This window comes from Mobula hypostoma, chromosome 28, assembly GCF_963921235.1.
Source record: "Mobula hypostoma chromosome 28, sMobHyp1.1, whole genome shotgun sequence".
Classification (NCBI taxonomy): Eukaryota; Metazoa; Chordata; class Chondrichthyes; order Myliobatiformes; family Myliobatidae; genus Mobula; species Mobula hypostoma.
Window position 1 is genome coordinate 32,195,077 of NC_086124.1, and position 13,014 is coordinate 32,208,090.

The 13,014-nt window shown below is 54.1% G+C and overlaps 1 protein-coding gene across 1 annotated transcript in view; it reads right to left on the reverse strand.

Moving 5' to 3' along the window:
- Window positions 1–2,043: 2,043 nt before the first annotated feature.
- Window positions 2,044–13,014, reverse strand: part of fam50a (family with sequence similarity 50 member A) — a 105,261-nt gene continuing 94,290 nt past the window's right edge. Inside the window, exons 11-13 of the mRNA XM_063035033.1 lie at window positions 5,776–5,846; window positions 2,813–2,923; window positions 2,044–2,512 (exon numbers count right to left, since the gene is read on the reverse strand). Of these exons, the coding sequence (XP_062891103.1) occupies window positions 2,504–2,512; window positions 2,813–2,923; window positions 5,776–5,846 (191 nt within the window). The 3' untranslated portion in view covers window positions 2,044–2,503. The remainder of the gene's footprint in view (window positions 2,513–2,812; window positions 2,924–5,775; window positions 5,847–13,014) is intronic.

Consider the following 13,014-nt stretch of genomic DNA (forward strand, 5'->3'; position numbering starts at 1 on the left):
CATTCTCCTGTGGGAACGACCAACACAGTCCGAGGATGTGCCGGGGCAGCCCACAAGTGTCTCCACGGTTCTGGTGCCAACACCTCATGCCCACAACTCACTAATGTGGGAGGAAACCAGAGCACCCGGAGGAAATCTATACAGTCACGGGGAGAACGCTCAAACTAATTACAGACAGGGAATTAAACCCTGACTGGCGATCGCCGTAAAGTGTTACGCTAACTTCTGTTCCCTCGCGCCCATTCCATACCGATGAGGAGTTACAAATCACTCACGAGGTCCGTGTAACACCAGGGGCCGGGGGGGGGGGGCATTCATCTCCCGACTCTCTCAGCAGCCCTGAGTAACAGGTGGCTGAGTCGTCCCCGCCCCCTCGAGCCACTGCCGTCCATGTGGGGAGGGAGCATTGTGCTGTACGTCAGAGTCTGGACTCAGGGACAGGCCGGATTATCTGGCCCCCACCCGGGGCTGGGAACAAAAGGTTGCAGCCCCCTGACACACCCCTTCCTCTGGCTGGGTGGGTGAGTGGTCCCGGGACACAAAAGGCCAGTGTTACTGTCTCTGGAGAGGGGGTCTGGCTCTGCCTAGTATACACACACACACACACTCTCTCACAAACACACATAGACACACACACACACACACTCTCACAAACACACATAGACACACACACACACACTCTCACACACACACACAACTCTCACAGACACACACACTCTCACACACACACAGACACACACACACACTCTCACACACACACACTCTCACAAACACACATAGACACACACACACACACTCTCACAGACACACACACACACATAGACACACACACACACTCACACACAGACACACACACACACTCTCACACACACACACACTCTCACAAACACACACACACATACACACACACACACACACTCTCACAAACACACATAGACACACACACACACACACTCTCACACACACATAGACACACACACACACACTCTCACAAACACACATAGACACACACACACACACACACACTCTCACAAACACACATAGACACACACACACACACACTCTCACACACACACACTCTCACACACACATAGACACACACACACACACTCTCACAAACACACATAGACACACACACACACACACACTCTCACAAACACACATAGACACACACACACACACACACACACACACTCTCACACACACACACACACACACACACAAAGACTTGACCCACTGAACAACAAATCTGGCATTTATTTTATTCACCAAAGCTACGTACAGCGGCGAGCTCCCTGCCCCCACCCTCCAGCAGCCGAGACAAAGGCAGGCCTGTGGGGTGTTCCCTCTGGCAACCTGTTCTCACAGAGGAAGACCCACCCCCCGCCCCTCCACAGAGCGGCGCTCCCTCCTTCCTCACTGCCCCTCCCATAGCACACAACTCCTTCCCCACACCTCTCACAATGCAGAGTTCCCTCCTCACAGCCCCTCCCACAGTGTGGAGCCCCCTCCCCACCCTCCCACAGCCTGGAGCTTCCTCACCGCCCCTCCCACAGTGTGGAGCTCCCTCACCGCCTCCCACAGCCTGGAGCTCCCTCACCGCCCCTCCCACAGTGTGGAGCTCCCTTACCGGCCCTCCCACAGCACGAAGGACCATTACTGACCCACAAAGCGGAGCTCCCTCACTGGCCTTCCCACAGCACTGAACTCCCTCACCACCCCTCCCACAGTACTGTGCTCCCTCACTACCCCTCCCACAGTACTGTGCTCCCTCACCTCCCTTCCCACAGCCTGGAGCTCCCTCACCGCCCTCCCACAGCCTGGAGCTCTCTTACAGGCCCTCCCACAGCACGAAGGACCATTACTGGCCCACAAAGCGGAACTCCCTCACTACCCCTCCCACAGCGCAGAGCTCCCCATCGCCCCCTGACAGTGCAGCTTTCCCACAGTGTGCAGCTCTCCTGCCCCGGCACTGGGGAAGGGTTGTGCGCTGAGGGTGGGGCCCCTGCCAGAGCAGCACGCAGACACCCTCAGCGAGAGAGATGTGCGGGTTGGGGTGGGGTGGGGGGCTCACGCCCCAGCATGGACACTGTAGCCCGCCCAGTGATGGAGAGCAGCCCCACCCACACACTCACCCCCAGGTACACACTCACCCCCACGTACACACACACACACTCACCCCCAGGTACACACACGCACACACACGTGACTACCCAGATGCACAGGCTGACTGTCACACACACCAGGGGTGCAGACATGCCCCCATGTGCATACAAACACGCAAAGCGATGGCGTGGAGGAACGAAAGGGGTGGTGGAGTGAGGGTCGGAGAAAACGGATGGGGCTGAGTCTGAACCTCGAGGAGAGCTGGTATTCCTGGAACTGGGAATGTTAGATGTGGGAACGACGTCGCAGGAGACACACTGGGGTTGAGGGAAAGGTGGTGAAGCCAGGTGAGGGGTTCAGACCCCCGAGCTGGTGCTGGCTCCCTGAGGTGCCATCTCTACCGAATCTGGAAAAGAGAAAAGGGGACCATGAACTGAGGAACTCGCCTCCTCCCTGACATTGCCTCTCCCCCTCCCCAAACGCTGCCATCCATGGCCCACACTCACCACCACACCATGCTGAGGGAGCAGCGGTAACCCAATCATTCCTCCTGCCCCCTCCTCTCTCCATCACACCCCACTGGTGAAAACGTGCAGTGCTCTCTCCTCACCGCCTCCCACAGCACGGCGCTCCCTCCTCACGGCTCCTCCCGCAGTGTGGCATTCCCTCTCCACCCCCGTCTCACTGTCTGTGTCCGTATACTCACCGTGTACTTGTCCCACTTTTTCTCGGGATCGTACGGCTCCCAGCGACTTGCGGGGAAGATGTGCTTGTTCTTCTCATACCAGCTGCGCAGCACCACCTTACCGGCGTGGGACTGGGGGGGGGAATCGTCCACATTAGGGCACGTGCTCACTGGGGTGGGGGGGGGGGGAGACGAGTTCTTACCCACAGAGTGGTGGGTGCCTGGAACGTGTTGCCAGGCGTGGTGGGGGAGCCAGGGACGACAGAGGGAGTTTACCGGCTGTTAGACAGACACACGGGTGTGCGGTGAATGCAGGGATAAGGACACTGTTTAGGCAACCAGAGTGGCTGGGCTTTTAATCATGAGAGTGTAGTTAGCTCGTTCCAACATGGCAATGTGCCAAAGGGCCAGTTCCTACTGGCCCCTGGAACAACCCCACCCTCCTGTACGATCACACATAAACCCTGCAAAACAGACCATGGGGCAACGGGCCGAGCCACCGTTGTATGGCTCCAGAGACCTCAGTTCGAGCCCACCTTCACCTGAGTGAGTGAGTGAGTGAGTGAGTGAGTGTGTGTGTGTGTGTGTGTGTGTGTGTGTGCGCGCGCGCGCGTGTGTGTGTGTGTGTGTATGTATGTGAGAGAGAGAGTGTGTGTGTGTCTGTGTATGTGTGAGTGTGTGAGTATGTGAGACAGTGTCTGTGTGTGTGTGTGTGTGAGTGTGAGTGTGTGAGTATGTGAGAGTGTGTGTGTGTGAATGTGTATGTGAGTGTGAGTATGTGAGAGAGAGTGTGTGTGTGTGCGTGTGTGTGAGTATGTGAGAGAGAGTGTGTGTGTGTGCGTGTGTGTGTGCGTGTGTGTGAGTATGTGAGTATGTGAGAGAGAGTGTGTGTGTGTCTGCGTCTGTGTATGTGTGTGAGTGTGTGAGTATGTGAGACAGTGTCTGTGTGTATCTGTGTATGTGTGTGAGAGTGTGTATGTGTGTGAGAGTGAGTATGTGAGTGCGAGCGAGTGTGTGTGTGTGTGTGAGAGAACGTGAATGTGAGAGTGTGTGATTGTGTCTGTGTATGTGTGTGAGTGTGTGTGTATGTATGTGTGTGTTTGTGTGTGTGTATGTGTGAGTGAATGTGTATGTCAGAGTGTGTGAGTATGAGAGAGTGTGTGTGTGTGTGTGTGTCTGTATATGTGTGTGAGAGTGTGTGTGTGTGTGTGTGTGTGTGTGTGTGTGTGTGTCTGTGTGTGTCTGTGTCTGTGTGTTTGAGTACGTGTGGAATTAGCACACGCTCCCTGTGATTATGGGCTGCTCTGGTTTCCTTGCAATCCTAGCAGAGTGCAGGGTCAGCGTTGCTGTGAATCACCCCTCCCCAGGGTGCAGGCCTGTGAATCACCCCCTCCCCTGGGGTGCAGGTCCGTGAATCACCCCCTCCCCTGGGGGGGCAGGTCTGTGAATTACCCCCTCCCCCAGGGTACAGGACTGTGAATCACCCCTCCCCTGGGGTGCAGGTCCGTGAATCACCCCCTCCCCTGGGGGGGCAGGTCTGTGAATTACCCCCTCCCCCAGGGTACAGGACTGTGAATCACCCCTCCCCTGGGGGGCAGGTCCGTGAATCACCCCCTCCCCCGGGGTGCAGGACTGTGAATCACCCCTCCCCAGGGTACAGGCCTGTGAATCAGCCCCTTCCCCGGGGGGCAGGTCCGTGAATCACCCCCTCCCCCAGGGTGCAGGACTGTGAATCACCCCTCCCCAGGGTACAGCACGCAGGGTCAGTGGGTGAATAAGCTGCTGTGAATCACTCGTTCCCCCCCCCCCACCTCCGCGGGTGTAGAACCTGGAGGGGTTGATGGGGACATGGGGAGGATGAAATGGGCTGACCATGAACTCGCTGTGTGTGTACGGCTGCTTGTGGAGTGGTTGTTTTTGGAGAGTGGAGAGACTGAAGCAGCCTTCCCAAAGACGCCAATTCCCAGGGAAACCGGGCGAAGGTAGTGGGGAGCAGGGGATTGAACTGGAATGTCCCACGAGTGGGCAGGAGACAGTGAGTGAGGGAAGTGAGTGTTCCCAGCAGTGGGAACGTGACACAACTACAGAACAGGAGCGGGTGGAGCGTTACTGGGATCAGACCCGGGTCTCTGGAACTGCAGGGAATCTCCTCTAATGCAGGACGCACTGCCTGGGCGGGCTGTGGTCTTAGGGTGCAGGGGGTGGAAATCGGGAGACACAGGGAGGGGGAGGAGTGTTGGAAGAGGGGACGGGGAGCCGGCACTCAACCATGATGGGCTGGTACCAGTGGGTCAGGAATCAGAGTGGGGGGGGGGTGCTGCGTGTCCCAACCACAACTCAGGATAAAGATTAGATTTATTTATCACATAAATATCAAAACAGAAAGTGAAGTATGTCAGTTGCGTCAACACCAACACTGTCCAAGGATAAACTCGAGCACCCACACATGGGGAGAGCATAAAACTCCTTTCCGACAGTGGTGGGAATTGTACCCTGACTACTGGAACTGTAATTATAGGAAGGATGTGGAAGGGATCCGGAGATTTACCAGGACGCTGCCCAGACTGGAGAGCACCTCTTATGGCTGAGTGGTCCAGGGAGGGCTGAGTGGTCTTTCCTCTTTGGAATGAAGGACAAGAGGTGACTCGAAGGGCATACAAGATGATTGGGTGGATAGTCAGAGACTTTTCCCCAGGGTGGAAATGGCCAACACCAGCGAACATAATTTTGTGGTGATTGGAGGAAAGTGTAGGGGCGTGAGTCAAAGGTAAGTCACAGGGTGTGCTGGGAGTGTGGAATGCCCCGCCGGGGGTGGCGGTAGAGGCAGATACATGAGGGACATAGGTAGATAGGCCTATGAAGGGCTACGTAGGAGGGAAGGGTTAGATACTTCATACTTTCACTGCCTTTGATGAGAGGGGATGGGGGTAGAGTGCCCTGGAGTGGCAGGGCGAGAGGGAACAGAGTATTACAGAGAGACCTACCTCGTCCTTCTCCACTGTGGCATCGCTCAGCAGGCGGACATCTTCGTGGACGTCGAAGCTGAAGAGTGGCCCTGCCAGGGAGAGAAGAGGAGTTTACCACACACACTCTCCGAGAGTGACCCTGTGAGGGAGGGGGTTTACCACACACACTCTCCCGAGAGTGACCCTGTGAGGGGGGAAAGGGGGTTTACCACACACACTCTCCCGAGAGTGACCCTGTGAGGGGGGAAAGGGGGTTTACCACACACACTCTCCGAGAGTGACCCTGTGAGGGAGGGAAGGGGTTTACCACAAACACTCCCCGAGAGTGACCCTATGAGGGGGGAAAGGGGGTTTACCACACACACTCTCCGAGAGTGACCCTGTGAGGGAGGGGGTTTACCACACACACTCTCCTGAGAGTGACCCTGTGAGGGAGGGGGTTTACCACACACACTCTCCGAGAGTGACCCTGTGAGGGAGGGGGTTTACCACACACACTCTCTGAGAGTGACCCTGTGAGGGAGGGAAGAGGGTTTACCACACACACTCCCCGAGAGTGACCCTATGAGGGGGGAAAGGGGGTTTACCACACTCACTCTCCCGAGAGTGACCCTGTGAGGGAGGGAAGGGGTTTACCACACACACTCTCCGAGAGTGACCCTATGAGGGGGGAAAGGGGGTTTACCACACACACTCTCTGAGAGTGACCCTGTGAGGGAGGGAAGAGGGTTTACCACACACACTCTCTGAGAGTGACCCTGTGAGGGAGGGAAGAGGGTTTACCATGCACACTCTCCGAGAGTGACCCTGTGAGGGGGGAAAGGGGGTTTACCACACACACTCTCTGAGAGTGACCCTGTGAGGGAGGGGGTTTACCACACACACTCTCTGAGAGTGACCCTGTCAGGGAGGGAGGGGGTTTACCACACACACTCTCTGACAGTGACCCTGTGAGGGAGGGAAGAGGTTTTACCACACACACTCTCCGAGAGTGACCCTGTGAGGGGGGAAAGGGGGTTTACCACACACACTCTCTGAGAGTGACCCTGTGAGGGAGGGGGTTTACCACACACACTCTCTGAGAGTGACCCTGTCAGGGAGGGAGGGGGTTTACCACACACACTCTCTGACAGTGACCCTGTGAGGGAGGGAAGAGGTTTTACCACACACACTCTCTGAGAGTGACCCTGTGAGTAAGGGAAGGGGGTTTACCACACACACTCTCCGAGAGTGACCCTGTGAGGGGGGAAAGGGGGTTTACCACACACACTCTCTGAGAGTGACCCTGTGAGGGAGGGAAGAGGGTTTACCACACACACTCTCTGACAGTGACCCTGTGAGGGAGGGAAGAGGGTTTACCACACACACTCTCTGACAGTGACCCTGTGAGTAAGGGAAGGGGGTTTACCACACACACTCTCCGAGAGTGACCCTGTGAGGGGGGGAAAGGGGGTTTACCACACACACTCTCTGAGAGTGACCCTGTGAGGGAGGGAAGAGGGTTTACCACACACACTCTCTGAGAGTGACCCTGTGAGGGAGGGAAGAGGGTTTACCATGCACACTCTCCGAGAGTGACCCTGTGAGGGGGGGAAAGGGGGTTTACCACACACACTCTCTGAGAGTGACCCTGTGAGGGAGGGGGTTTACCACACACACTCTCTGAGAGTGACCCTGTCAGGGAGGGAGGGGGTTTACCACACACACTCTCTGACAGTGACCCTGTGAGGGAGGGAAGAGGGTTTACCACACACACTCCCCGAGAGTGACCCTATGAGGGGGGAAAGGGGGTTTACCACACTCACTCTCCCGAGAGTGACCCTGTGAGGGAGGGAAGGGGGTTTACCACACTCACTCTCCCGAGAGTGACCCTATGAGGGGGGAAAGGGGGTTTACCACACTCACTCTCCCGAGAGTGACCCTGTGAGGGAGGGAAGGGGGTTTACCACACTCACTCTCCCGAGAGTGACCCTGTGAGGGAGGGAAGGGGTTTACCACACACACTCTCCGAGAGTGACCCTATGAGGGGGGAAAGGGGGTTTACCACACACACTCTCTGAGAGTGACCCTGTGAGGGAGGGAAGAGGGTTTACCACACACACTCTCTGAGAGTGACCCTGTGAGGGAGGGAAGAGGGTTTACCATGCACACTCTCCGAGAGTGACCCTGTGAGGGGGGAAAGGGGGTTTACCACACACACTCTCTGAGAGTGACCCTGTGAGGGAGGGGGTTTACCACACACACTCTCTGAGAGTGACCCTGTGAGTAAGGGAAGGGGGTTTACGACACACACTCTCCGAGAGTGACCCTGTGAGTGAGGGAAGGGGGTTTACCACACACACTCTCCGAGAGTGACCCTGTGAGGGAGGGAAGTGGGTTTACCACACACACTCTCTGACAGTGACCCTGTGAGGGAGGGAAGAGGTTTTACCACACACACTCTCTGAGAGTGACCCTGTGAGTAAGGGAAGGGGGTTTACCACACACACTCTCCGAGAGTGACCCTGTGAGGGGGGAAAGGGGGTTTACCACACACACTCTCCGAGAGTGACCCTGTGAGTGAGGGAAGGGGGTTTACCACACACACTCTCCTGAGAGTGACCCTGTCAGGGAGGGGGTTTACCACACACACTCTCTGAGAGTGACCCTGTCAGGGAGGGAGGGGGTTTACCACACACACTCTCTGACAGTGACCCTGTGAGGGAGGGAAGAGGTTTTACCACACACACTCTCCGAGAGTGACCCTGTGAGGGGGGAAAGGGGGTTTACCACACTCACTCTCCCGAGAGTGACCCTGTGAGGGAGGGAAGGGGGTTTACCACACTCACTCTCCCGAGAGTGACCCTATGAGGGGGGAAAGGGGGTTTACCACACTCACTCTCCCGAGAGTGACCCTGTGAGGGAGGGAAGGGGGTTTACCACACTCACTCTCCCGAGAGTGACCCTGTGAGGGAGGGAAGGGGTTTACCACACACACTCTCCGAGAGTGACCCTATGAGGGGGGAAAGGGGGTTTACCACACACACTCTCTGAGAGTGACCCTGTGAGGGAGGGAAGAGGGTTTACCACACACACTCTCTGAGAGTGACCCTGTGAGGGAGGGAAGAGGGTTTACCATGCACACTCTCCGAGAGTGACCCTGTGAGGGGGGAAAGGGGGTTTACCACACACACTCTCTGAGAGTGACCCTGTGAGGGAGGGGGTTTACCACACACACTCTCTGAGAGTGACCCTGTGAGTAAGGGAAGGGGGTTTACGACACACACTCTCCGAGAGTGACCCTGTGAGTGAGGGAAGGGGGTTTACCACACACACTCTCCGAGAGTGACCCTGTGAGGGAGGGAAGAGGGTTTACCACACACACTCTCTGACAGTGACCCTGTGAGGGAGGGAAGAGGTTTTACCACACACACTCTCTGAGAGTGACCCTGTGAGTAAGGGAAGGGGGTTTACCACACACACTCTCCGAGAGTGACCCTGTGAGGGGGGAAAGGGGGTTTACCACACACACTCTCCGAGAGTGACCCTGTGAGTGAGGGAAGGGGGTTTACCACACACACTCTCCTGAGAGTGACCCTGTCAGGGAGGGGGTTTACCACACACACTCTCTGAGAGTGACCCTGTCAGGGAGGGAGGGGGTTTACCACACACACTCTCTGACAGTGACCCTGTGAGGGGGGAAAGGGGGTTTACCACACACACTCTATGAGAGTGTCCATGTGAGGGAGGGAAGGGGGTTTACCATGGGCATGCTCCCCTGGGAAGCTGATGCAGGTGGGGAAGGAGGCACCTGGCACAAAGGCCTTCATCAGTCAGGAGTACAGAAATTGGTGCATTGTGCTGGAGTTGTACAGACAATGGTGAGGAACAACTAGGAGTACAGTGTACAGTTTTGGTCGGCCTGCTGCAGAAAAGATGCCATTGAGCTGGATTGAGTGCAGACGAAATTTGCCGAGATTCAAGGGTTGAGTCCTAGAGTGAGACTGGGCCTTTATTCTCTGGAGTGCAGGGGACTGAGGAGTGGTCTCAAGAGACCACGAGGGAGACAGTGTGAATGTGCACGTCTTTTTCTCCAGGGTGAGCAGAAGGTTCAGGTAAGAGGGGACCCGAGGTGCAAGTTTTTCTGCAGAGGACGGTGAGTACAGTGCTGTGCAAAAGTTTTCGGCACATCTATATAGCGAGGGTGCCTAAGCTAGGGTGTGTATTTGTCAACGTGGAGCAGAGAACAAGTCTTCACATCTGGCGGGTACAAAGGATGTTGGGATTGGCGAACATGAAGCACTGCAGGAGGGGTGTGGGACAGGTGGCAGAGGAGGAGAGTCAGGGGGTGAGGGATGGTGCAAGTGCAGACACCTCCAGCCCTGAGACACCAGGCAAAGTCATTTGATTCCAAACAAACTGTTTATTAATCATTACAGGACGTCTCTCTAGCACTTCCCCTTCCTTCCCTTTTCCTAACCATGATTCCCCTCTTCCTGCCCCCTTCTCACCCTCAGTCTACAATAGAAACATGGAAACACAGAAAACCTACAGCACAATACAGGCCCTTCGGCCCACAAAGCTGTGCTGAACATGTCCTTACCTTAGAACTACCTAGGCTTACCCATAGCCCTCTATTTTTCTCAGCTTCATGTATCCATTCAGGAGTCTCTTAAAAGACCCTATCATTTCCATCTCCACCACCACCGCTGGCAGCCCATCCCACACACTCACCTCTCTCTGTGTAAAAAAACTTACCCCTGACATCTCCTCTGTATCTACTTCCAAGGACCATAAAAATATGCCCTCTCGTGCTAGCCATTTCAGCCCTGGCAAAAAGCCTCTGACTATCCACACAATCAATGCCTCTCATTATCTTGTACACCTCTTTCAGGTCACCTCTCATCCTCCATCGCTTCAAGGATAGAAGGCCGAGTTCACTCATAAGGTATGCTCCCCAATCCAGGCAACATCCTTGTAAATCTCCTTTGCACCCTTTCTATGGTTTCTACGTCCCTCCTGTAGTGAGGTGATCAGAATTGAGTACAATTCTCCAAGTGGGGTCTGACCAGGGTTCTACATAGCTGCAAAATTACCTCTCGGCTCTTAAACTCAATCCCATGATTGATGAAGGCCTTCTGAACCACAGAGTCAACCTGCGCAGCAGCTTTGAGTGTCCTACGGACTCGGACCCCAAGATCCCTCTGATCCTCCACACTGCCAACAGTCTTACCATTAATGCTATATTCTGCCATCATATTTGACCTACCAAAATGAACCACCTCACATTTATCTGGGTTGAACTCCATCTGCCACTTCTCAGCCCCAGTTTTGAATCCTATCGATATCCCGCTGTAACCTCTGACAGCCCTCCAAACTATCCACAATACCCCCAACCTTTGTGTCATCAGCAAACTTACTAACCCATCCCTCCACTTCCTCATCCAGGTCATTTATAAAAATCACAAACAGTAGGGGTCCCAGAACAGATCCCCGAGGCACAACACTCAGAGTCAGGTTTGTCATCACTCACGTCATAAAATTTTTCTTGTGGATGCTGATTATTTGATGTGTCTGTGACGCGTACATCTTCCACTGGTCGCGTGCCGAAGACAATAAACTCAACTCTGGCTACCAGTACTGTGACAGGCCTGAAACACTGACACTGTCTCTCTCCAAAGATGCTGCCTGACCTGCTGAGAGTTTCCTACATCTGCTTTTGATATCAGATGTGAGGCATCTGCAGACTTGTTCCTAATTGTACAATGGCACTTGATGAAGTACCAGCATGGATGTGTTATCTGGAATGCTCTCCCTCCGTAGAGTCATAGTGTATTTCAACACAGAAACAGGCCCTTCGGCTATCTAGTCCATGCCAACCCAGTCTTTTGCCTAGTCCTATCGACCTGCTCTCCACACCTCTCCCATCCATGTAACCTATCCAAATTTCTCTTAAGTGTTGCAATTTACCACTTTTGCTGGCAGCTCGTTCCACACTCCCACGAGAGAAGTTCCTTCTCATATCCTCCTTAGACATTTCACCTTTCACCCTTAACCTATGACCTCTAGTTGCAGTCTTACCCAACCCCAGTGGAAAAAGCCTGATTGCATTTACCCTATCTCTACCCCTCATAATGTTGTATATTAAATCTCCCCTTAGTCTTCTACGTTCTAAGGAATAACGTCCCAACCCATTCAACCTCCCTTATGATTCAGGTCCTCAAGTACCAGCAACATCCTTGAAATTTTCTCTGCGCTCTTTCAACTTTATTGATATCTTTCCTGCAGGTAGGTGACCAAAACTGCACACAATATTCCAAATTAGAACTCACCAACATCTTATACAACTTCAACATAACATCCCATCTCCTGTACTCAATACTTTGATTTATGAAAATCAAGATGTCAAAAGCTTTCTTTACGACTCTATCTACCTGTGCTGCCACTTTCAAGGAATTATGGATCTGTATTCCCAGATCTGGGTGGAGAAGTGGAGAGGTGGAGATATGTCTCTACCAAAGGAGGTGTAAGGCACTCCTTTCCTCCGCTGGCCTGCAGGTCACCCTGGGGCAAGGTGTAGCACCTGCTTAGGTTCCTGATCAAGGTCACATGAAGCCATGGGGGCAGGTGGTGGATGGCCGTATGAGCAGATGGTGCAGATCACAAGTCCTGGTTATGCGACCACTGACGCCAGGCAGACAATCTCTGGCAAGTATTGATAATGGCTAGGCTCACCCGTCTTGTAAAGACACTGCCCAGAAGAAGGCAATGGCAAACTACTTCTGTAGACAAATTCTTCTAGGAACAACCATGGAACACAGCACATGATGATGATGATGATGATGGTTCCCAGGTCCTTTTGTTCTACCACACTCCTCAGTGCCCTGCCACTCACCGTATACAACCTACCCTGCTTGGCCCTCCCAAAATAGAACACTTCACACTTGTCTGCATAAAATTCCATCTACCATTTTTCCAGTTGGTCCAGATCCTGCTGCAAGCTCCATTAAATTCTTCCTCACTGTCCTGTCCACTAAAACCCTCAGTCTTGGTGAGTCGTCTGCAAATTTGCTGATCCAGTTGACCACATTACCATCCAGGTCTTTAATACGAATGGTAAACAACAGAATTACCCCCGATCACTACAGCACACCAGTGGTTATAGGCCACAGGAGTGAATGTTTCCTACAGAGGGACATCCATTTAGAACGGAGATGAGGAGGAATTTCTTTAGCCAGAGGGTGGTGAATCTGTGGAATTCATTGCCACAGGTGGCTG